This window comes from Sphaeramia orbicularis, chromosome 3 (assembly GCF_902148855.1).
Source record: "Sphaeramia orbicularis chromosome 3, fSphaOr1.1, whole genome shotgun sequence".
Lineage (NCBI taxonomy): Eukaryota > Metazoa > Chordata > Actinopteri > Kurtiformes > Apogonidae > Sphaeramia > Sphaeramia orbicularis.
The window spans coordinates 51,611,573-51,638,807 of NC_043959.1; the positions used below are offsets into that span (position 1 = coordinate 51,611,573).

The 27,235-nt window shown below is 38.2% G+C and overlaps 1 protein-coding gene across 1 annotated transcript; it reads left to right on the forward strand.

Moving 5' to 3' along the window:
* Positions 1 to 1,222: 1,222 nt before the first annotated feature.
* Positions 1,223 to 27,127, forward strand: gas2b (growth arrest-specific 2b). The gene is made up of 8 exons (XM_030123806.1): positions 1,223 to 1,333; positions 5,729 to 5,971; positions 7,810 to 7,922; positions 8,548 to 8,689; positions 17,530 to 17,593; positions 17,857 to 18,427; positions 18,503 to 18,610; positions 25,787 to 27,127. The coding sequence occupies exons 2-8, from the start codon at positions 5,749 to 5,751 to the stop codon at positions 25,991 to 25,993; spliced, it is 1,428 nt and encodes a 475-aa protein (XP_029979666.1). The 5' UTR covers positions 1,223 to 1,333; positions 5,729 to 5,748; the 3' UTR covers positions 25,994 to 27,127.
* The last annotated feature ends 108 nt before the right edge of the window (positions 27,128 to 27,235 follow it).

Genomic DNA, 27,235 nt, shown 5'->3' on the forward strand with positions numbered 1-27,235 from the left:
TTATGTATTTTCAGTCTGATACTTCAATAGCTTTACAATAAACTATGACTTTTCTTGAATTGTAAAATTATCTTTTTAAGTGATAAACATCATATAACTGAAACAGGATCAACAATTACACCTCTCACCAACAAAAATGAGCTTAGTTGTAAAATAAAGCCAATGTGGAAGTATCTTTAAATTGTAATACTGCTGGTGGCCACTGGGGGGGGGGGGGGGGGGGGGGGGGACGGGGGGACGGACTCTAAAACACTCCCATGAACTTATATTAGACTTCAAATAAAAATGCAAAACCAATCTATGCTTTTCCCATGACTCATTCTAGTCTCATCCCTTTTATCTGGATCCTCTAATAAGCGACCTGGTTCATTTTTAGACTTTTCCTCTATTAATTACATTTCAGGGCAAATAGAAAACCCTAACATCAGTGGAGTCAGACTTTGATTGACAGGTCGTTATGACAGCTCACTCACTTACAACTGGACATTTTTTCCTGTCAGACACCTTGACTGTGGTTAATAGGTTCCACTATAACAAGGCTATAAAATAACTTTTTTACACGGTTATTTTTTACTGAATTAGTAAGATAGCACTTAGCCCCTTGGGTTCCTATAGCCCCGCCCCTTTTGTCCAAATATGGTCACTTATGGCTCAAAAATGATTAGATGACATCACGGTTCCTCCGTCTGTCGACTCAGTATTTTGTGATAAGTTCAATGTAAGTCTAGAGGAGTTAGACCTTTTTTAATTCAGCATCTAGTGGTTGTCAACGGTATTACATCTTTTAGATACATTAGAAAAGGTTCTTTCTCCCAGGGATTCATCTAATAATTCATATAGAATATATTAATTTTACACTTTGTATTTTTTATATTATGTAACATAGCCTGATCCAATCATAAGAAAGAAAGAAAGAAAGAAAGAAAGAAAGAAAGAAAGAAAAGAAAAACTGTTACAAAGGTTTACTTCCTGTTAATTGAAAATGTCAGTCTTTTTTTTTTCATTGCTTTTTCAACAAATAATTCTTATATATGTCTTAACTTCTTGTACAAACTCCTGTTAAAAAAGCTGACATCTCCATTACCACAGTACACGGTCCTGGTGTGGTGTGATCCCTCAGCTCTAACTCGTCTAGAGTGGAGTGTAAGATGACACCCAAAAGTTGCAGGCGGTTTCAGAGGAGTTTGTTGTAGGAGTGACTGCAGCCTGTCCGTGTTGTGTACTTACATGTGTTGAACCTGAGCGGGATGAACATCTGGAAGAGATGCATGCATGTGTATATGAGGACAAGGAACTCTGTGAAGAACCCATCTGAAGTCACTGTTAGCGTCTTGTAAGTAACATATTTGTACTGGAATGTTTAGAATTGTATGTGTTACGTGCAGGAAATATACAGTGATTATGATGATGTTAATAGTTGTGGTTACATAAACAGATGAATCTACTTGAGTCATGTTCATTCTGCTTCACTTCTTTTTAATGTATAACAGACAGAATATTTTTAATGTGTCTTCTCCTGCTTTTTAATCAGTGACATTCATTTTGTTTTTTTTTTCTGCTAATATTAGGCCATAACATGTTAATGAAATATTTAATACACACTAAATATATCTAACACAACCTTCAATAAATGCTGAACAAATGGTGATTTTAGTTATAATGAGGTGAAGATAGATAGATAGATAGATAGATAGATAGATAGATAGATAGATAGAGATAGATAGATAGATAGATAGATAGATAGATAGATAGATAGATAGATAGATAGATAGATAGATAGATAGATAGATAGATAGATAGATAGATAGATAGATAGATATCACAGTAAAACCTGAGTTAGAACTTAATCAACAAACACACTCTTTTAACACAGTCATTGTTTATCTGATTCCACTCACACTAAAACAGTCACAGTATACATTTTTGTCAATCTTGACAGTGCAGCGTTCTGTTTATTTTCCCTGAGCCTGTACAGTGAGACTCCATTGTTCAGGTCGTGCTGTCACAGCGGGCGATAGACCTTTCCATCCTGTGTTGATATGAGGTTTATTTAGTCTAGAACCAGCTGAAGAAAAGCCATACGAGAGCTACGGCTGTATAGTCATATCACTATACCTATGGCTAACTATGCATCAACTGTGCAGTTGAGTCCATTCATTGCCTTTCCTCCTTCCACTAGTTTTGTGTTACTTGTGTTAAGATGTAACAATCCTGCAGCTAACACTTGAGACAGCAGATGACTGAACCAAAACCGTTGCATAAAGGTAGTGCTGCAAGCCGTGCTGTTGGACATCCACCTCAAGTTATTAATCTTGATAGTTTTTGAATAGTACATTCAAACAGTTGACACAGAGAGGGAGAGTTGAACAGACGGCGGACGTAAAAGCAGAATGGGTTAAAACTTTGTAGGTTACAGTATCAGCATACTCTGCTCGTGGCACCGGCATGTTCCTGACCAATGAGACGCTTCTATCAGTGACAAATGTTCTACTGAACCTCACATGCAACCACATCAGCAGTCCTAATTTTACACATATTTTTCAGGTAGGCTGGTGTGTAATTTTAGCTGTTTCCCCCTCCTAACAGTCAGTTAGACTGTGAAGATGTTCACTTTTATTGAGGAGACAATTAAAGGTTGTGAAATACCACTGAAGCAAATCATACTTTGGAGACATTAAAGGCTGCGCAAAGTAAATGAGGTGGAATAGAAACACAGGATACATGCATGGGCCTGTGTGTGTGTGTTCACCAATGATGTGTGATGTGTTTACAGACATAGACCCTCAGCTCTGCAGGAGTATAAAGGCTGCCAGTGTCTTAGAGCTAGGCCAGTGGCTGACCTTTGCCATCTCTTCCCACTCGAGCCGTCCTGTAGCAGAGGTGTGAATATTGCACCTGGATGTTTTGTTAGAGACAGAGGCTCTCATGCCCTGCTGGTCAACCCGTAAACCAGCCTCAAACTTGGCAGGCAGCCCCTTCCCATGTACTCCGTCTCTGTCTGCATGATGTGTTTACAAAAGACCCTTTTTCTTACATCCATTTGGAGGCGTACAGTATGTTTTCACAGTCATCTCACATACTCTGAGAATGCAGCCATACATGCCGTGTCCCACTTCCTCTGTGATCATGCTGTGAAGGATTCGTAATCAACTTTTAACAGATGCGATCCAACTTTATGACCTGCTGCCCTTGAACTTGTAATGATACTCTGCTCCCCTGATCTACGGGTGCTTCCATTCAGAAACAGTGCGGTATACAACCTACATACAGGGCGGGGAAGCAAAATTTACAATATTTTGAGGCAGGGATTGAAAGACAGTGTATGACCAATTAGTTTATTGAAAGTCATGAGAATTTATTTGCCACAAGAAAATTTCCATAATAGAAAATGTTTTTATTCTATGTGTCCTCCTTCTTTCTCAATAACTGCCTTCACACGCTTCCTGAAACTTGCGCAAGTGTTCCTCAAATATTCGGGTGACAACTTCTCCCATTCTTCTTTAATAGTATCTTTAAGAAAGTCGACATTGCTGTGTGATGTTCTATTGGTAGCATGTTCTAAAACGCCCCAAATAGCAGAATCCAGAGGGTTTAGATCTGGGCTAGAAGGCGGCCATAAACATGATTCCCAAAAATTGCTAAAGTTGGATTTGCAGAAATCTTTTCTTTTTCTAGCTGTGTGGGCTGGAGCACCATCCTGTGTCCATACATAATTTCCATCTGGGTAGTTTGCTTTAAGCCATGGCAATACCTGGTATCTGGATGGATTTGGTTGGATCCTTTAGGATTTTGGATTTGAGAGCTTTAATAAAAGCTTTGGTACGTTTTTTGTTGCTTCCTCCACTTCCAGACTTTCTCGTAATAGTTTTGCTCATAGTCATTCTCTTCTTTACATTATAAACAGTCTTTATGGACACTCCAACTATTTTTGAAATCTCCTTTGGTGTGACGATTCAGCAAATCACACACTCTTTGACGTTTGCTTTCCTGATTACTCATATGGGCAAAAGTTTCTGAAAAGGTATGGATAATAGTGTTAGGTATGATTATGACATCAATATATGTTTGGTTTCAAAACAATTGACGTAGTGCCTGCTGAGAAAAAACAACTAAATGTTCATTGTAAATTTTGCTTCCCCACCCTGTATGCATGCAAAAAGCCAGCTGTGATGCTGCCACTCAGCCTCCCAAACATCTGCTATCCAGGTGTGTTTTTACCTGATTATTCAATTCTGTATCACTAATAAAAACTCTGCTCTACAGAGAAACTTTAAAAGGCAGTCGACTGGCACAAGCAGGTCCTCTGTGTGTTTCCAACATACAAACTATATTCGTCATAAGACCCACTGACCCAGTGTATGTTGTTGTCTTAATTCCAGTTAACAGTGGGTATTACTGGCAGAGCATGTCTCTGCATGGGGCTGAGCTTTACAATGGAAACGGCTCTGGGAAAAGGACAAATGAGCCATGCAGGTACCAGGAGACTGGCTCAGGGCTGTAGCTCTATACCTTATTAAACACAGGCCTGCAGTCACTCACTTTAATCCCTTTGATTAATGACGGTAGTTGTTAGGGTACATGGAAGCGTGAGTATGAAACTTTTTTTTTTTTACACGTTTTTATACGTAGGCTGGATCCAAGTCCTCACTGCTATTACCCTCAAACTGACTGTGTGTTAATATTATTGTGCTGAGTCAAGGTGATATCTCTGTATACATTTAGGCAGCTCTTACTGTTACTTTTATATTTTATTGTCATCTATGTATTTTAACTGATTTTATATACACTCAGTGGTTTGGGAAATAACACATGCTATTCTAATGTTTTCTAATGGGTTCTAATGTCTAAAGATAGACTCAAGCATGGTCATAGTTTTAACTCCGCATTCATGGGCGCAGGTGAATTTAAAAGTTTTCAAACACCCATAAAATTTTACACAATCTCAAATATTATGACATATTTGTGGACAATCAGACAGACAGAAAAAAAAAATCTGTTTTTTATTATTTTTTTATTATTTCAGCTATAGTAAAAACAAAGCATGAGCATATGACAAAAACAGCATCATGGTTTTCACATATAAAGAATACAATTAAGGAATGGGAAAGAAGAAAATAAATAGAAAAAAAGTAAATTGACATTTATAACACAGAGATAGTATGTGTGTACTATGTTCTGTAAAATGTTTATTCTTAGTAAGAAAAAAACAACAAAACTAAATTCTTGACAGTTTCCACATTTCATGCCCTGGGTGTGTTTTATTACCTGCATGACTGAAACATCCAAATTGACCTAAGCAGAACACTGCAAATGCAGAAGGGTGCATGTGGGTTTGGAGAATGGAATGAATGGATTTGTGTATAATGTTCTATTTTAAAACCCACTCCCCTCAAAAAACAATGAAAAGAAAAGGCCTACACAAATAAAATATTAAACATGAGCATAAAAAACAGTGAACAGGGTTGACACTTGTAACTTCCATAACTCAATCGACAATAATATGATAGTAATTTTATTAAAAAGCAATAAAACAAATGAATATTTTATTGAATAAGCATAAATGTATGTTTTTAGTGTGTATTTTATGTACACTTTTACTGTGGATGTATGGTTGAAATTTCTACTGTCTTGGCCAGGACACTCTTGGAAAAAGACATTTATGGTCTCAACGAGTCTTTTTTCCTGGTTAAGTAAACTTTAATAAATAAGCGTCTGTTCTTTGTTGTAGGGGCTGTTAGGAGCTGAATCATGGACAGCGAGGTGGAAACGATGACCTCGGGTTTTGACAGTCCTCTGAGCCCGAGGCAGCTGACAGGTTTGGGGATGAACTGTCTCGGTGGCCACAGATTCAGACACTCTGGACCAGGTCTGGCCAGTCCTCAGGAGTATAACCAGTGGCTGCCGTATCGCCACGATGCCAGTCTGCTGCCCATGAAGGAGGACCTGGCCTTCTGGCTCAACACTATCATGGGTGAGACTGTTTTATTCTGCTGTTCATTTGTACTTGTTTTGAAATGTGAAACAACATGAAGAAAATAACTGTCTGAACCTCTACAGAGAGTATGTCTTTATCCCAACAAAATACATGTATGTAAAGTAAATATATAAAAGATAAACATCTGTATAACATATCTGAATATTAGAATAAGGGTGTTATTTCGAGTTGTCATTTCTTATATTCATTTACAGCAAAAAAGTATTGTCACTTCTAACTTTGAAACTGGGTCATTTAGTTTGAAGAAAAAAAGCTTCTGTTAAATTAAGCACCGGGGCATATTAACCTACTTATTATCCTAAATCCTTGAAATGCCTCGTCTAAGAAGAACTATTTGGGGATTCCAAGTAAAAGGGATGTTTCCCTCCACTTCACTGCATTGTCAAGCAAAACATAAAAGGTTTGAACATGCTAGAACCTGCAGAGAGGTGTCTGGAAAGTGACGAGTTTTTGACTGATTCTTATTTTTACTACGATAAAACAGCTCACAGGCCAATGAACACTGAAGGTTTGGAATCAGTAGGGCTGTAAAATTCACATCGGACTTGTTAGTTCCTTAGAGCTGGAACCTGATTTCCGACATGTTTTGCCACTTCTGAGCTTGTCTCAGATGAAACATTCCTGTGGCTACTTATGGTATTTTCTAAATCTACAAATCACAAAGGGGGTGAAGGTAGACAGAGCCGCCTTCCTGTTGACACTATAGCTCCCATTCCACTGGATAATGTTGTTTTGATGATGATTTAAGATTAAGGCACCCAAAAATGCACAATGATATTATGTGTATCCATGAACGGCAAATCATTTCATACAAACATACAAACTTCAGGCACCAAAGTTAGCAGCAGCATATTATATTAAACAAGTCAAAGATTAAAAAATAAATCAATCATTTGCCATTTGTGTATACCTATACGCATAGAAACGTTTGTGCGGTTGTTCAGGGAGTCAGATAAAAGATACTAGAAAAAACATATAATATATATATATATATGTGTGTGTGTGTATGTGCATAAGCGCATAAAAACCAATGAAAGTGCATAATTCATTTAGTTTTAAGTGTTAAGAATCATAATCAGAGGGTTTTAGTGGAAACACATTGCATAGGCCTATGTTATTAAAAAACACTTATTACACTTGTTGCATATTTTTAAGACTGTCTATTAATGGACAATAATTTTCATTGCATTTCAGCTCACAGCAAAACAAGTCAAGGTTATTATCGTTAACGAAAACTAACAAAATGACAAAAACTAGAATTGCAAAAAACATTTTTGTTAACTGAAGTAAATAAAAGCTATAATTAAAAGAAAAAACAGTAACTGAAACTATTGTGTGCTTACAAAACTAACTAAAACGTATAAAAAAAATTATGGCTAAAATTCCCTTCGTTTTTGAAAAATTTATTTATGTTGCTCAAGCAATTTTAGCTGGCAGCACCATACAGCACTTCACGGTCTGTCACTTCTCGTCACTTGTCGTTTAGAGTCGCCTTCTCGTCCCCACTCTACCTGGCAACATGGAGACTGAAGTTAGGAGAAAGCAGCTGAGTCCTGTCTGGGATTTCTTTGAATACGACAGCGAGGAAGAGAAAATATATGATAAAACTAAAACTAAGCATTTAGAAAAAAAATGAAAACTAATTAAACTAGCCAACCTGCTCAAAAAAACTAATTAAAACTAACTGAATTAGAGGGGAAAAAAAGTCAAAACTGAATAAAACTAAACTATACGGAAAAATCCAAAACTATTATAACCTTGAAACAAGTACCTGTGCATAGGTATGTGTGCTTTAGTGTCTGAATCCTCCTCAGATGTGGATCTCACTGCTGACAATCTGATGGAGAGGCTGGAAAATGGAGTCATCCTCTGTCAACTGGCACAGACGCTCCAGGAGAAGATGATCAACAACGGCAACAATGGCAAGGTGTTGCAACAAGACAAACTTATGCACACATGTACACACACACATGCACACACACACATGCACACACACACACACGTGCAAGTAAAGCATCATTTTGTACCAACACAGAAACTACACAGAAGCTAACGGCTGATTTAAGCCAGTTTTGTCATTGAGCTCAATAGATATCCAGTCTTTTGTTAGTCTCATAATGAAGGTGGTGATCTGACGATAATTGGAATATGGGAAATCATGTGGTTTGAAAAGAATAAGTGCTTGATCTTTTCTGTGGGAACATGTCTAAGGATGTCACAGGTAAATCCTACAGTCAACAGAGGCTCAGACCACAAACCATGTCAGATCTGAGGTTGATGCAGACAGTATCTGTTGTCTGTTCAGACGTTGTCATATATTCGTATTAGTTCACCACACCCAGCCACTGTCTGCTGTTAAAACCTCCTGTCCAGTACTTGTCCAACACCGCTCACAAAATTCAATAGCAAAAACAATTCATTTCATGAGTCACTCTTATTATATGCTTGAAATATGCCATTGTAGTCATTGCTATATAGTCTTTTTACTATATTTGTATGTTTTTGTGCATTCATCTGCTATATGTTGTTAGTACTTGTTTCTATATGTGCAGCACTTCATACGGAGAGTGATCCACTGGCGAGCTGATGCTACTTCTGGGTCGTTTTTTGCCAGAGATAACACAGCCAACTTCCTCTACTGGTGCCGCAAGATCGGTGTGGATGAGGCTTACCTTTTTGAGTCTGAGGATCTGGGTGAGTTACGACTGGAGATCGTCACAATAAGCCTAAAGTACAGTACTGTGCAAAAATTGGCCTAAGATTAGAACGATTAGAATGACCACACACATGCATTTATATTGTATCTTATATCTTATATCTGTATTAAGACCCAATCTGGATACAAGTGAAGTATGAACAGCAGTAAAAACAAAAGTTTCAGGGAAAAAACTGTTTGCGTTAGTATTTAGTCTGAGCTCCCCTTAACACTTTACATGTCTTTACCTCTTCTGTTCTGACAACATGAGATTTATTGCTTTAATTTTCTAATGTTTTATACCTGGTTTCATTCCACACGTCAGATGTTTTCAACTGTTTGTGCTGCTTCTTGTCATGGGGTCAGAGGTCAAATCAAATAGAAACTTTAACCCAGTGGTTCCCAACCTTTTTTGGCTTGTGACCCCATTTTAACATCACAAATTTCTGGCGACCCCAGACATTCAAAACAGAGACATTTTTCTCCTGGAGATGTCTTAGCGGGGTCAGGTGGGCAAAGAAATCTTTCCATTCTCTGTTCGGTCTGGTTTTCTGACTGCGACTGTGTCCAGGCAGGTTGAAGCATAGTAACGCACAAGGTCACATGATCGGGTCAATCAAGATATGCTCACTCAGATATTATATCCTGTATTTTATCTGAACTTGATTGTTGTTAGGAAAAGTGTGTGGTGTTTTTATCATGATGAAATATATATATATTGAATCATTAAAACATATTTTTATTAGTATTTTTTTTTTTTTTAATCATCAATTACTAGAAATTTCAGGCGACCTCATTTGAATTCCAGGCGACCCCACATGGGATCGCAACCCATAGGTTGAAAAGCACTGCTTCAACCTTTAAAACCCTTTTAGTTTACTTTTTTTGTCTTTTAAGACTGTTTGCACATTTTCTGTAATTTATTATTTTATCTAAAAAAAAAATTATGAGAAATAAATATGTATGCTCATTTCATCCTTGTAAAAATACCAAAGCTAAAGGTGGACTAAGACTTTTGCACTTTACTGTATACCATCTAATGCATTCTTGAAATCTATTAAACTTTGGGTTTTCACTGAGGTAGAACTGTTCTAACGGTATCATCTCTTCAACCAAGCAGCACACATAATTTCATATTATGCCAAAAAAATTAAAAAATACCTCTTTGTATGATGCTAATGATGTGTATGAGGAGTATTATAATTATATTAAATAAATATGCCATTTCTTAATGCACTTCTCCATTACTCGGGCATGTCGACGCATGGCAGCAGATGCATGAGAATGATTCTTTGAGACGTGCAGGTTAATCCCATCAACAATGAGTCCCACCTGCAGGCAGACTAATCTTCATCACTTAACTAATTGAGTGATGGGGAGAGTAAACCTTCTATACTTTGACAGGCTTTACTTTATTGTTGTGAAAGCCCAGATAATTGTTCTTTTCCATTTCCCATCTTCTTCTCTTGCTGCAGCTCTGATGGATGCTAAATACAGGTGAATGAAATATGCCATTAGTGGCAGCGTCTTTATTTCTGCTCATTACAAAGAATTTCATTATATTCTCTGCTGTTCACACTAGGTGGGTTTCCATCCAGATGTTTTTAATAGCATTTCCAATTAACACATAAACCCCCTGAATGAAAACACAGGCACAAAGGTATAACAAAAAAATGTCACACTTGGGAGACGTGGAAATTTATGTTTTGTTTAAGGTGAATTGAGTGAAAAAAAGATGTATGTGTATTTCTGTATATGTGAATCAATACTGAGATGATTCACTGAGTTGATACAAAAGGTTTTATGGAAGCAGCAACTAAACACAATCCTGTAAAAAGTGGTTTTAGTGGTTTAAGTCATACCTGTCTGGCAGATGTTTTTCAGTTAAATTTGGTGGTGCCTTTTCATCCACCACCCCTTGGCATGTGGGATCCCCCAGGGCTCAATTTTTGGCCCCATTCTGTTTTCACTTTACCTCCTCCCACTTGAGGAAATTCTTCAAAAGCATGGTTTTTCTTGCAATCTTCATGCCGACGACTCACAATGCCTTTAAAGGAGTGATATTTTGCTTTTTTAAATGGAATTATGCATTTTAAAACATTTCCCTGTGGTCTACATAAGCTGTAAATGCTTTGCTTGGGTCTGAATTCTTCATTAATTCAACTCCACAAGTCCATCTTCAACCCTATTTCTGAGTAATGACACCAGAAAGGTCATTTTAAGCGCTGGCCCTTTAAATGCAAATGAGCCACTTCATACCCCACCCCCTCCTGGTTATTGATCGTGTTTCTCTGTCCCATTCAGTCACTTGTGTTTGTTAGTACAACCAACAACTGAACATTTTAGGTAATCGGCTCAAAGTTTGGTCATATTTTCAGTATGGACTACAACTGGTGCTGCTGACAAACTATTATGGTGTACTCGGAGAAATGTTCATCAGAAGTCTAGATCTTACTGGCCCTTGGCATGTTACATCGTGCTCTGTTTGCGCCCCAAACGAGTGCCATGATGGATGGCACACTGGCGAATATCGAATTTGATCTGAACGTTCTCGTTTTTACTTTACACGTACAGTGGCCACACACAACAGTTCTATCCTTCTTCAAAGGCACCCATGGTTTCAGCTGGGTTGCAGACAGAGCCTGGCTCTGATGGACCTGATAATACGGATAGAGCAGGCTCTGTTTTTGTCGATTTCACATTAGCACCACCCGATGCTAGCTAGGTGGCTAGACTGGGTTAACTACTATGAAAAGGCAAAGGTGCTATGAGCCACTATGTTCCAGTGGCTGTCGTAAAAAGGCTACAACATTAGCTCTGTTATTGTAGTGTCTGCCTTTCTACCAGCTACACTATGTTCTATGTCCTACTGTTATTGTCCTTATGCTGTGCCATATGTTCTAGTGGTGGAACTGTACATATTACTGTGTGTAGATAGTAGAAAGGCAGACACTTCAACAACAGAGCTAATACTGTACGCTACTGATGACAGACACTAACATTATTACACAGTGTTAGTTAATAGAGCTGCTTTTGGTTACAGTCTATTTGAGTTTTGATGGCGTACAGGAGGAAACATGTTAAAATAAAAACATACACAGCTAGCTAGCTAACGTTAGCTGTATCTTTCCTTTACCATTAGGAGATACATTCCTCTGCCATGAGCACAGTACAGCGACACTGTAATCTAACCTGAGACTAAGAACTGGTATCATCCAGACTTTTGTATGCTTTTAGATCAGCACCTGTGTATGGGGACACTCCATTTAGAACAGAATGGTACAGATCGTGTGCATTAAACTCTGGTAGACTGGAGGATTTTGCTAGATCCGTAAACACATCAGGAGGGAGAAGGTATTGGTCGTTAACTAGCCCTGCTATTGCTAGCTTCTCCAAATAGCGTTCTTTGTGCCGTCCTGTGAGTCACTCCACAGGACAACTCCAAAACTTTATTTTCAGTGCTGGTAGCCATCGTTTAAAATCATCCGTCACTCGTTTGTTTGCTTGCTGTATCGCTTTTGGCATCCACCATGGCGCTGCACCCCTTGTCATACGATAACTGTGACGTTGGTGCAAAGGGTCAATATGTGCAAATGTCGTCACGTAACTATTTATAAAACGTAACAAACTGAAAAGGAATTGAAACCGGTTGTAGAAATCTACTCAATTTTTCCCTGAATGAATATAAAGATAGCAGCACCTGGAGGGTCCAAATTCAAACTTTTTGAACTATTAGGGTCCCCAAATAAACAAATAAATGTACCAAAGACTAACAAAAGTGGGTTTAGCAAAATATGACCCCTTTAAAACCGAGCAACCAAGGCTCCCTGACACCTTTACTAAACTGCCTTAAAGACATCAAGGACCGGATGGCTTTTTACTTCCTAACTTCTTTTACTTCCTAATAATGATAAAAGGGTGTTTGGGCCAAGTCGGACCTTTGATGCCTCTCCTCTGGATCCGGGTTCCTTGCAACCATTTGCTAAACTCGTCACCAATCTTGGTTTTAAAATAGATACCGACTTTGAACTTGATGTAGTCTGTAGTTTGGTCCAGTTTTTATCATTTATGGCTCCTATCTAAAATTCAACCGGTCCTATGTGTGATACATGCTGTTATTACTAATCGTCTAGACTACTGTAATGCACTGTATGCTGGGGTCAAACACAGGTCCACTGCACACCTACAGTTAATCCAAAATGTGGCTGCTCGACTTCTAATCAGTGCACGTAAACATGATCACATCACTCCCATTCTGGCTTCTCTTCATTGGCTTCCTGTTGATTTTAGGATAAATGTTAAAATTCTATTTTTTTTTAAGTCCCTAAATGACTTGGTACCTCAGTACATCTCTGACCTCTTACAGCGGTATACTCCTTCTAGGGCACTGAGGTCTGCAGATCAGCTTCTCCTTGTCTTTCCTACAACAAAGCAATAAACTAGAGGTGAAGGAGCTTTCTCAGTGCAAGCACCTAAACTGTGTAATGAGTTACCCACCCATGTCTAAATGGCTTCTTCTCTGGAAACTTTTAAATCTCGGCTTAAAGGTTACTTTTATTCCTTGGTGTTTAACTCAGCATCAGATTCGTGTTGGTTCTGTCTTCTAGTGTCTTTTTGTTTTTTCATGTCTTTTTGTATTGTACAGCACTTTGGCAACCTTGTGTTTTTGAAATGTACTATGTAGCCCACTTCTCCCGAATACTGCAGAGAGGGGCCCTGGGTTCGTAAGGAAACCAAACAATCTAATAACAAATGAATCCCTTGAAATACAGGGTGGGGAAGCAAAATTTACAATGAACATTCAGTTGTTTTTTCTCAGCAGGCACTACGTCAATTGTTTTGAAACCAAACATATATTGATGTCAAAATCATACCTAACACTATTATTCATACCTTTGCAGAAACTTTTGCCCATATGAGTAATCAGGAAAGCAAACGTCAAAGAGTGTGTGATTTGCTGAATGCACTCGTCACACCAAAGGAGATTTCAAAAATAGTTGGAGTGTCCATGAAGACTGTTTATAATGTAAAGAAGAGAATGACTATGAGCAAAACTATTACGAGAAAGTCTGGAAAATATTATTAAAGAAGAATGGGAGAAGTTGTCACCCGAATATTTGAGGAACACTTGCGCAAGTTTCAGGAAGCGTGTGAAGGCAGTTACTGAGAAAGAAGGAGGACACATAGAATAAAAACATTTTCTATTATGTAAATTTTCTTGTGGCAAATAAATTCTCATGACTTTCAATAAACTAATTGGTCATACACTGTCTTTCAATCCCTGCCTCAAAATACTGTAAATTTTGCTTCCCCACCCTGTAATGTGTCTGTCTCTCTCTCTAAATCTAATGATTTTGATTGTCTTGTATTGCTTTGATATTGCCTGGCTAATCCAAATAATAACTGTAATAAAGTTAGAATAATAATAAGCAATCACAACACTCAGTTTTACTCAGGAAAATATGACGAATGAAATATCACAAGACTCTGTTTTACGAAATAATGAATCAATTATTTACTTCAAATAATTCAAATTATTTAAATGTAACAAACAAGCTTTCTGAAAGAAAAAAAACAATAAAAAAAATAATAAATTTCTCATTTACTGTTCACAAAAAAAAAAAAAAAAAAAAAAAAAAAAAAAAAAAAAAAAAAAAAAAAAATCACAAAGCAACCTAATCCACAGTCAATTCTCAAATTAGACCCAATAACTCACAATATGTTTCAGGCAAATACCTTTCAATTTAAATTGAAATTCCCTATAAGTCCCAAAAATATACACTTTAAGTTTACAGAAATAATAAAATATAGCTTCTCTTCCACTCTAGATTTTTGGATTTCAATTACCTTCTCTGCAATAACCTAAGCTAAACACATACAGGGTGGGGAAGCAAAATTTACAATATTTTGAGGCAGGGATTGAAAGACAGTGCATGACCAGTTAGTTCATTGAAAGTCATGAGAATTTATTTGCCACAAGAAATTTACGTAATAGAAAATGTTTTCATTCTATGTGTCCTCCTTTCTCAATAACTGCCTTCACACGCTTCCTGAAACTTGCGCAAGTGTTCCTCAAATATTCGGGTTACAACTTCTCCCATTCTTCTTTAATAGTATCTTCCAGACTTTCTCGTAATAGTTTTGCTCATAGTCATTCTCTTCTTTCCATTATAAACAGTCTTTATGGACACTCCAACTATTTTTGAAATCTCCTTTGGTGTGACGAGTGCATTCAGCAAATCACACACTCTTTGACGTTTGCTTTCCTGATTACTCATATGGGCAAAAGTTTCTGAAAAGGTATGGATAATAGTGTTAGGTATGATTATGACATCAATATATGTTTGGTTTCAAAACAATTGACGTAGTGCCTGCTGAGAAAAAAACAACTAAGTGTTCATTGTAAATTTTGCTTCCCCACCTTGTACACCTAACTCAGTGGGCCTACGCTCACAATCACGTACACATACACACAGCCGGCAAAACCCAAAAACAACCCGATGCAGGCCTGATATTGCGGGGCTTGAGAGCGAGGAAATCCACAGTTTTAATCCAAACCGATCCAAACAGAGAACAGAAAAGCGTTACCTCGAGTGTAGCTGTACTCCAAAGAGCAGTAGGTTACCCGGTTCCAGTCACTGAAGAAGCCTGATCCAACATGGAGACGGACAGGCGGGAAGGCGGTGGAGTCTCTCCCAGGCCCACGACAATGTCCGAACGAAGACGAGTCACCAACACAGGAGCAGCAGCAGCCACGATGAATCCTCACGGTCCCGTGTTGAAACCATAAAGCACAGCCGATAACAGATGCTGGATTAGCTTCTCTCGGTCAAGTCCATTCACTTAGCTAGTGAATGCTAACGCACGCTCTGAATTAGCTCAGAGGCTAGGCTAATGTACACGGTCGCAGCTACACAGAAGCTTCGAGCAGAAACATCTCTTGCTACACACCAAACAGTCGTAGTTCCAGTATCTAGGCCAAGAATGTCGAGCAGACTGTCTCTTAGTCGCCGAAAACTACGGACTTCAAACTTAATCGCAGTAGAAACCGCACACTTGCTACCATACGTCTCTGCGGCATCTCGTTCTAACCGTCGTCTCACTGTCAAGTTTTTTTCCACAACATTCACTCACTCTCACTCTCCTTCACTTCCTGCCTGAACCTGTCAATCACACCTTAACCAATTAAGGACCTGGATTACACCTTTTCTCAATCAGCACTTCCTCTTTTAACCTGAACTTTTTTCACAATAAAACGAAATATTTAACTAAATCTTTGTCTCTTTTTAAGCATTTTAACTTATTTATTACCTTCAAACTCATTCATCAGCCCGTTTAAATGGCAATAAAATAATCTTTTTACACTTTTAATAACAGTTTTAACCACATCTGAACATATTTTAACCATTTATCATTTATCATCATTTATCATGGAATGTGATTTTAGCAGGGTTACACCATATAAATAAAGTGGATGAGATTGGATTGAAAAAGAACCAAAGAAACAAATAGCAAAAACTTTGACAAGCCATTGAAGAGTTTGAACCAATGCTGCCTAGCTCAGGTAATCCGGCTTGCTGGAATCTTCGGCAACACTTTACTTGAAGGCCTAGTTTATAATGCATTAAGCACACATTCATAAGACATTATAATGCATTTATAATGCATTATAAAAGTCATTACAACAGTTTATGATCATGTACAACAACTTTTACCAAGGTTAATAAAGTATTTTAAGTGTAGGCATAATGTATTATAAATTCAGCTTTCATAATGTTTTATACATTGTGTACAGAGTGTAACTCTTCTTATTTCTTAAACAATGATCAGTTTGATAGAGACCATAAAGACTAGACTGTGTTTCGATGGAAAAAGGTCATGTGGTCTGATGAGTCCAGACTGACCGTGTTCCAGAGGTATGGGGTCATCAGGGTGGGAAAAGAAGTGGTTGAAGTCATTACCCATCATGCCTAGTACCTACAATACAAGCCTGTCTGGGTAGTGTTATGATCTGGGGTTGATTCGTTTGGTCAGGTCTAGGTTCAGCAATCTTATGTGTCCAGAAAACGACAGAATTAAATGCTGTGACATTACATAAGCTCATTGAAATGACACAATGGTGCCATAATCAAAGCTTATTGACAATAACAACAATAACAATATATTAGAATGTGGGATGTTTTTTGGCCAGGCTATGTATATCGCAAATGTTCTGGATGCTTTTACCCATATTCCAGAAAGACAGTGAGACTATAGCTGTACTAGTATGATATACCATCCTAATGATTATGACATTGAAGAAACAACTCTGCATATTCACATAGTGGATGGAAACACTCATAAATTAGCTTTCTTGTTTTTTTGGTTGAAAATTTGAGTAAAATTTGCAGTACATTTGGATGGAAACCTGCCTGTCATCTCCTTACTTGTCACTGTTTCTTTCATGGATTTTGTTCATATTTGGACTCTATACCCAGTGCTATCTTCACAAGTTTTATATGTTTTCTGAGCTAAGCCAAGGGTACAGAGTGTGTTTTGGTACCGATGCCCCTGACAGAAGCCAAGACTCTGACTTGTTGATGAAGCTTTCATGCCCTCATGCCCTCAGCTGCACACCCAGAGCCCACAGGAATTTCAGCTCAGCTTCAAAGATAAAGAGATGCACAATAGCCACCAAAAATAAGCCCACTCTATTCAGACTTCTTTTGACAAAGACATACTTTTATCTCTGGAAATTTCTTTTTTCTCATGTGATGAATCACTTTTTTTAATGTCTAACCACCTCCACACCCCAACCCTTTTCCTTTTTGTTTGTGCTGCATACATGCGCTGTGGGAAGTCCTCCACAAGCAACCTCGGGAAGTGTGCGTATGCCTGATGGAGCTGGGCCGAATCGCAGCCAGGTAACACAATAAAAGACCTGCTCCACCCACAACACAACTGTACTTTCCCCTGAATCGATGAATCATAATTTAATCACATTAAGCTGGACTTGATTCCACTATTCACTGTGGGTTGGATTTGTTTGTCTTTCACCTGCTACTTTAAGTTATTGTAAGAAATCGAAGATATCACATGAATGATCAAAATGAGAGCAGGGCGGTGTACTATCTGTTTTGATTTTTTCTGTATTTTTTTCTTCTCTTCTTAAATACCTCTCTTTCAGGTACGGAGTGGAGCCTCCAGGGCTGGTGAAGTTGGAAAAAGAAATAGAAAGGGAGGAGGCAGGTTGCTTCTCACCATCATCCCCTCTACCCTTTTCCTTTTTTCCTCCTATATCAGCATGTTCACAGCCGTCCTTGGCCTCTGTCCCTGCTCCTCCTCCACCTCCTCTTCCTCCACCTCCACCACCCCTCACTCCAAGCACAACCTGTCTGTCTGAACCCCTCTCAGCCCCCCTCGCCTCTGATCTTCCATCAGCCACAACAAACCCAGTGACTCCTTGTTTATCCCCCCCTCAGTCCCCCTTCTCAGCCTCTAACCCTTGTACAACCACAGCCTCAACACAAACACCTTTGTTTTCTTCATCCAGCACCACTAACACATCTGCTCCAGCTTCACTTTCAGCACTTTCCACAAGTCTGGTATCAACTACCAAAGTGTCTTCTCCCACATTAACCAACCACACAACCACAGCAACCCCCCCCATCCGTTCCCCTCCTGCAGCCCCGACTCGAAACTCCAACAAATCTACGAGCCGAAAGAGCACAGGCACCAACAGCCTTCTGGATGACATTGTACGTACTTGATCTGTAGTTAAATAATTGCTACTTGATATTTTCCTAACTGCCCCCTATCTATTTTACGTCCAGGTGAGGAATATTATTGAGGATCCTCCTTGCAGATGTCCCACCAGGTTCCCTGTTGAGAAGCAGCCCAAAGGTTGCTACCGTTTGGGGGATAAAGTTCTGTATATACGGGTAAGTATGTTCAAGTGAAATAAAATCCTCCTCACATCACTATCACAGCATATTACCGTTAATGTTGTTTTCAGGACAAACAGCCCACATGGCTAATTTTTCATGACTTTCTTACTCTTTATTCCTAATGACTCATCTCTGGTTTCTACTTCTGTGTTAAATAAGTTACTTAGTTTTGAAATTAAAAAAAATAATTCTCCATATCAACATTAGGGGGCAGTAGCGAGACAGAAAAAAAATCACCCTGTGCTATTCCGAAACTACAAAGAATTAATGCTACTCCAACTGCTCAGCAAAAAAAGTGCATATAAATGTGTACTCATCAAGTTGTCTCCCTCAAACAAACTATCTGGTAAAAATAACACGTCATAATTTTCATGTATAGTTGGTCTATAGATTACACTATAGCTCTCTTCACTCAAAAAAACAGCAAATCACCTGAGTGGGAAATGTTTCTTTGTTGTATGGACTGTCAATACTATGAGTCATTTTACACCTTCATATTCTTTGGCTACAGGGCCAACTTACTGGAAAAAAAAACACTGCAAGTTTAGTATTAACCCATACCGACCCAAACCTCCACTGGCAACCAAAAGCATTTACTGATCTGAACTGTTTTTTACCTGTTGATCCACTAATCCTTTCAATACATGTAAAATAACTGGTGTAAAATGCAGTTTTTCGTCTTTTCGTGGTCATCAGATATGACCCTTTTAGACGTTCAGAGGCTTCGTAGTGACCATGGAAACACCGTCATCTTCTACAATATTGATTCACCAGTAAAACCCATAGAGTTGGATCAATGACAGTGGATGGAGACACTTGGTTTATGTTCATGTGTATGTATATTTTGCTGAAAAACTCACTTTTTCTTCAGTTTTCTCTGTGTTGATATAATGACCTCATAATAATCTGAGTTTTCAAGAATATCTAATTTAAAGATGGGAAATTAAACATAGGAAAATACATGATTTGCAGTGAAAACTGCAATATATAGAGGATAATATTATAATAAATGGTGATGAATCATTTAAAAAAGATTAAATGGGGAGAAAAAATCATTTGTGAACTGCTATTAAAGTAGCACTGGGTCTTTATGGGTTAAACTCAATATCTTTACTTGTTCATCACTTTCTTTCTGGAGCAGGTAGCTATGGTAATAACAGTTGCTTTCCAAAAATCTTCAGCCATCATTGTGTTTTCATTTTGCTTTGGGTTGATAGTCCACTACCTGTCCTTCAACATCAATGACAAGAGGTTAGAATTGACCAGGTCAGTAGAATTGGGCTACTTCCTATTTATTCTATGAGGCACTCAGGTGAGGCTCTGAGGGCAGACTCAAGGCTACAGTGAGTCACTACTCACTCTAGTGGAACTAAGTGGTATTACTGAATGTACTGTCCCTGACACCAGTACGGATCTCTGTAGTACCAGCAACTGACATCCTTGGCATAACTTCAATCTATTTTTTCTAAACATTGCAATGATAATTTTCAATAGAGTTTGAGGATTTTACAGACAAACAGCTCCTCAAAATGACACTTGAATAACACCAATGTTTTGAAGTGCTCGGGGCCAAAAGAACCACACTTTTTTCCCTGCAGTTTTAAAAGATGAAACTATTTATTGAGGTCATATTTCTTCAGGTTCTAATTTAACCTTTTCATGGTTTTGTGTTAGTTCTCTCGGTTTAATATTGTCTTGATTTAGTTTGGCCCTGACCATTTCTCAACCTTTTTCTTTAATGAAAAAACAAGAAAACATGCAAATGAACCCAGCATCTCCACTAGTTTGATTAAATTACTGATGATATGTTTTCTTTCATAAAGAAAATTAAGACACACACAAAAAAAAATCAAAACTAAAATAGGGCGAATAAATCTGTTAATTTCAGTTGATGTTTTGATAATGTAATTTCAAAATTTTTAATCAGCTCTATGTGTTGATCAGATGGAAATGCGTCATAGATGCTACAACACATAATAAGGTGTGATATATGAAAAGCCTCTGGTTTTTAATACTCAACAGAGTCAGCAACAAGTGCAGCATGTCAGAGCCACTCATGATTCACAACCATTTGGGATGGAGACGTCCGTGCCTTTCAGCTTCCCTGAGTCGTGCACCACCCATATGTGTCTGTACAAAGGCTTGAGGAATGGCCTTCTGGGAGGCAGGGTTGCTTGGCAACCAATGGTCAGGATAAGACCAGGCTCACAATGATTTTATTCAGTACATAGACCTTCAGTGGAGAGTTCAAACCTGAAGGAAAAACAAACACCTCTCTTTCAGGATGATTTTACAAAGATATGAGCGCAGTGTGCAGTTGAAATGGCAGCTCACATGGGAGTCCAATATGGTCCGCGTGGAGAGGGTGAATATAAGCTGCAACCATCGATACATACCAGAGAAAATATGTTCAGGGTGTGATTTTTGTGACCAGTGATCTTTTCTGATGCTATTTAATTACATACAGTTAAACCAAACTCGTGCTTATTAAACAAAACATCACATTTCCCCCCAAAATATCACTGGGAACTACACATCTACTCCATTAAACAGTCACAAAGAGGTGGTTTACTTTAGTGACTAATTGGTCACTAGTTGAAACCCATTTACCACACTGTTAATCCTATTGAAAACCTCATTGAACTAACATTCTGATCAATACTGTCAGTGGCATTTAGCTCAAGAGAATGAGAGTTACAGCTCCATTTTGACAGACTGACAGATAACTTATTTTTACTGCCCACTGAGAAATTAACATTTGTCTTCAAGCTACAGAACACCTGTTTTTCTGCAGAAATCTGGTGAGCAACAAGGGAGCGCATGTCTGAGCAAAACATCAAAGAAAACTGTAAATATGCAACAAGCAAAACATGTCATTAGTTTATGGCTGTACAGAAGAATTAATGTGGATAGACTTTGAATTACAGGGAACAAAGTGATACTATATTCTATATGTTAAAATGTAGTTGACCTTCACCTTCTGTCTGTGTGATACTGTTTGTAGTTATAATCACAGGTTTGGTTGAAATCATTTGCACTGCTACCTTCCTTTTATTCCCTGACAAAAACACACACCTCCCAGCTGTGTGAACAACACGCCGCAGCCCATCGACCCAAGTAGAAATCCATCCATTACCTTGAAGCTCACAGCTGCCGACATGTGCACAGGGAAACATGCCATAAACCTCAATTACCATATACCACGATTATCCCCGTGCTGCTTCTAGGAGAGTGTGCCATTCAATGTGCACAGACCTTTTTAAAGAGCAGATACTATTGATTACACAGACAGAGTCATTAGTGAGGTGTTTAATAAGACAGCTTGTTAATGAGTGGCTGAGCATGACCACCCCCTCCTCACACCTAAACTTTCAACCCCCCACCCACCCACACCCACACCCCCAACACCCCATCTTTCTTTTCCCACCGGAGACTATTCAATCACGCTGGTTCTGAAGTGCACCGCTATTCTTCTATGTTATAAAAAAGAAGAGCCGTTCTTTCTTCCTCCAGTCCAATTAGGCTCTCCTTCAGCTTTGTAACAGGAACGTTGTCTGAATGTGTCAAAGGAGGGAAAGACATTAGGCTTCCTACAATATCATGTTATGTTAGCTCTGTATTTATCACATTACCCACAGAAAACATAGGAATAGAAAGAAAGACATGCAGTTTAAACATCATCTGTGGGAGATCCTTTAATGTCTACAGCTAAGGTCTCTTTGCAGAAAATGTCTTTATTGTCTCTTATGAGAGTCAACTGAGGGGTAGCTGACCCTGACCTTTGACTTTTGAGGAGGTAGGATTTCTATATGTCATTTATTTAACTATGCAATTCATAGTAAGAGTGTGACACGTCTGTTAAATGGCTGACTCAGATCAATGAGTCATGAAAGATGTCGCAAACCTGCCTTAAAATTTGGGTGCTGATTTATTTGTACAGTTATAGGTATGGGTAAAAAGTGCTTTAGTGGACCTATCATGTTTATATAAGTGGAGGAACATAAGGGTCGTGAAGCATCTGCATACCCCCTAGAAACTACACCTTTGCTCATAAGACTTAATACAACACTATTTATTATTAACCCCTAGATTTAGACAAAAAAAATGTCATAAAAAAGCGACAATAGCAGAATAATTTCCTTTCTCGTGTGGTTCAACGTCAGCTCCTGTAATGTGTTCAACACTGGCCTGTTTGTCTTATTGCTGTATATTCTAAATGGGCAGAAGAAAAAAAAAGGAATCAAATAAGTGGTGGCTGTAGCTAAAGCCTGCCTTCTACTGGTAGTTGTGTAAATTACCTTTCTTCCCTGAGTACACTCATGCATCTTTCAGCAGGAAAGGAGAGAGAGAATCAATGGGAGTAGCAGGGAGGACACAGGGGAATCCAGACACTAGTTTATGGGCTGCAGACGTAGCACACTTTGTACGGAGACCTGGAGGGGGAGGGGCTAGTTGTGGAGACAGAAATAAAGGAGTGTGTCTGAAAAAGATAGCTCATGCTGATTATTACACACAACAAACAGATCCTGTTTTTTTGGACTCGGCGATAACTGTGAACTAGATGATGCATTGTTTTTTTGTCTAATAGATCCTGCAAAATCAGATATTAAATGATGATGGAAGGCTAGTACAGTGTGGTAACTAAATATATAAAAATATAAGAATCATAACACACTGAACAAATCGCATTTATTAACATGTGTAAATTTGTATATAGATGTTGACTCTTTTTTGCTAGAAAACACAATCAAATTCACTGCACGTCTGACAGGGAAGTGGTGTATTCAGGATGTCAGACTTGACCTCTGTCAACCTTAACATTTTAATCTGCAGGATGACAGCTGAGATGGACCACGTCTGGGGTTTCCTCTTTGTGTTACTAATGCTGACTATATGTGTGTGTATGTGTCCATGTACAATTGATTTTTTTCACCCTTCTTTACACGTGACACACATCCCCCTCATAAGACGAGTAGATCTGCTTGTATTATCACATTCTTAATGGCTCCATAATGAAGGGTTTATTGGTGATAAGGCAAGAGGAGGCGGGGCTGGTGCTGACACGGCAACCGATGGCTTTGCAAGGCCTCTTGGGAATGTTAATGTCTGCTGGGAGTTGCAGGTCAGCACTGAACTCATCTCAATTTCTCCTTTCATTTTTTTTCTGGGTTTTATATTGTGGCAGTGGTTGCCATGGCAGCAGTTGGTTTTCCATTGTAAGGAAAGATGTCTGTAAAGGATGTGTTGAATCAGATTGTACTAATGTTTCTGCAGCTACCGTTACCAGATAGGCATAGACAGGCTGTAGTTGTTTTATTCTAAAACACTGTTCATTAGAGGGTTTGTGAGTGGATATGTGTGGGTGTGGGTCCTTGTGTGTCACTCTAGGGGTGCACATGCATGCTCATATGTGGATTAGTCCTTTGTGTGTGCTCAGCTGGTGCCATGAGGTGTTGTTTCATTTGGTTTAATGAGATTTTGACAAAGCTATCCAAGAAACCACTTGCCTTTCAGAGCCAGCACTAAGCATGCAGAAGCTTCTAAATATTACATTGGTGTGTGCCCATGAGCATATGTGTGGCTATGTATTATGTTATGGGGACATGATGCTGTTTACACAGTCCCTTGTGGGGACTCTGCTTTGTTTTTTAAGGTAGAGAAATGATTAACATCGTATCAGTTGGTCAGGTAGAGCATACAGAATGTACAGGAGAACTAAAGCTAAAATGGGACTGATTGTGTGCACTGATTTCAGTCTTTAGAATTTAATAAATTACATTCCCATTCATGGCCTCTTTTTTTACATCCTCATATTGGAAAAACATCATGCACCTTGTTAGCACCAATTTTTCATAGCATTTTGAGCATAAAGCAGGAACATCATTGGAGACAAAGCATTACATTTATGAATTTAAAAGAGACAATGATGCATTATGGCCACATGAAATCTCATATTAAGCATCATTACATTAAATTAGCTCAGTTCATTTTTAATTTGGCTGAAATACTACACTCTCAAAAACAGAGGTACCAGCTTGTACTTAAAAGGGTACAAATGCTTGTCTCTGGGGGTGTACTTTTTTGAGAGACATTTCTGTACCCTTTCAAAATGGTCCATTTTTGTACCTTAAGTACTTTACATAGAAAGAAAACTCTCATATAGTTGATAATGCCATGATGTTTAAAGTTTGAACCGGTGGCCTAATTGAGAAAAAAAAAAAAAAAAAAAAACGGCATAGGCAAGCTACGACATTAAGACATGGAGGTGTGAATGAAAACTGGATAAAACAGAGATTATGGCAATAATCAGAAGTTCTAATAAACTAAATAAATTATTAGGCTATTATCTTTGAGCTAATTGGGCTATTAAATTAAAACAAATTATTATCAAATATAATATAGAGTAATTACAGTATGATATATAATAATGCACTAAGCCTAATGTTTGAACTATAATTAGGCCTACTGTTCAGTTCTCCTAGCCTATAGCCTATTCTCATGGTCTACACACATTTTTTAATGCTGCAGGGTACTTTATAGTGCAAATTTGTACTTTACGTAACTTTGGACCCTTTTTCATAGTCTAAAGGTGCAATTCTGGCCTCCTAAAGACCAATATTGTACTTTTGAAAGAACATTCTTAAAAAATGTACTTATAGGTACATAAATGTTCTGATCTCGTACCTCTGTTTTTGAGAGTGTACAGTACTGAGCCACTGAGTGAGCAGGGTGAAGAAAATGTATTACAGGTGTCTTAAACATAAAATATAAATATCATTAACTGTAAGATTAATAATATTCAATAACTAATAAGTTAATGATAAGTTAGTGTGCTCAGGCCCTTTCACTACCAGCTGGCTCACTCCTTTGGTTTTTGATTGATAACTATACACACTATTGGCCAAAAAGTTGGAAAAAAAATATTTTTACTCCTCATGAAATAACTGTGACAATGTGATTTATTTTTGATAATATAAGTGTAAGTGGAGTCAGCATGTAATCATTGTACCTGGTCAAAGGTGATTACTGATGAGAATGAATAGGAATAAAAATAGTCTGAAAACAAAATTATGACACGTTTATGTCCAACAGTGTAGTTTAATGGTTCATTTGTGTCCTGTTAGCAGCCGTCTGGTTCTTAGCTGTTGATGTCTTGTGTCACCTTTACAGATGCTGAATGAACGTCATGTGATGGTTCGTGTAGGCGGAGGTTGGGAGACCTTTATTAGTTACCTGCAGAAACATGACCCCTGCAGAGGAGGACCGGTCAGCAGATCTGAGGTCAGGGTCTGTCGGGACAAAGCGAAGCCACCCAGTCTCCACATCTCACCTGACAGCTACATGGTGGTCGGGGCCCATTACCGAAACAAGAAGTAGACTCTTATACTGTGGGCACACTCACTTCATCAGACCAAACCATGGGTCAGTGATAAAACATACAGTTCAGACCATTTTACCTAGTAATAAGAAAAACTTTCATATATTTAAAAGTCATACTATGGAATCAGCAGATGAATCATTACTTACACTGTTCTGTACATTGTCACAGTTGTGTTTTAATGCTTCAGTGACTCAAATATTACTCCTGGTAGGGTTTCCTGTAGTATGTCATTGTTTATTCTATCACATTGCGATTGATAATGATATGGTTGTGTTGATTTCTCACGGTAGCTTAGATTTGTATAAATGGAGCTTTTGAGTCTTAAATGCTTAATTCTGTAATTTCAAGCACAAGCATAGATTAATACTGCGGTGTTGCTGATTAGAACTACAGATCTGTGTGTAGTCATATGTATTTTAATAGATACATTGTAACCTGAAGGCTATGTGATCATAACTAATCATACAATCATGTTGTTCATTGTAAATTTCAGGAAGTTTTTAATAGTATACGACATTTATTTGTCTATTATTTAGCAATATAATATACAACAGATGTAAAAAATCACTTGTGTGTGTTGCCCTTCCTCATGGGTTTGTGTCACAGCTGTCTGAGTGAAACATTTCAGTCTTTTAAGGACATGAACCATGAAGTCCTTCCTCTAGATGGCACCATGTCCTAAGTGACAAAAGGCCTCGCCTCCCCTTTTGTCTGGAGGAGGGAGATGGTCACACCATGGCTCTGTCATGTCACGCTTCTTGTAGATTTCTGCATAAACTGACATTGCTGAGACCAAATCAGATTTTAAGGAAAGAGACGCTATCAGAGCAGACGAACACACCACAAACACAACATTAATAATTACATGTTTTATTTCAGTAAAATAAATTAATTAAAAATGGACACGAGTTGTAATATATTGAAAGAAACTAACGGTAATGAGATCATGCAAGACTGTAATGTCTCTTTAGTCCCCACATCACATCCTCAGTGGATTGAACCAGTATAAATGACTTGTACAAAATTGCTGTGCTACTGAAACAAGTGCCACTTTAAATAGTGGCATTTTTTACAGGTCATCTCTCATCGCACTTTACATTTCAGAGTTTCTCATGAAATACAAGAAGTTGCCTTTTGAGAGGGATTTTACAACAATTATAAATACATTGTAACACTATTATGACCTAATTCTTCTTCTTAAGTATTAATTCATTCTTGTTTGTTTCTGTTTTTTGTTT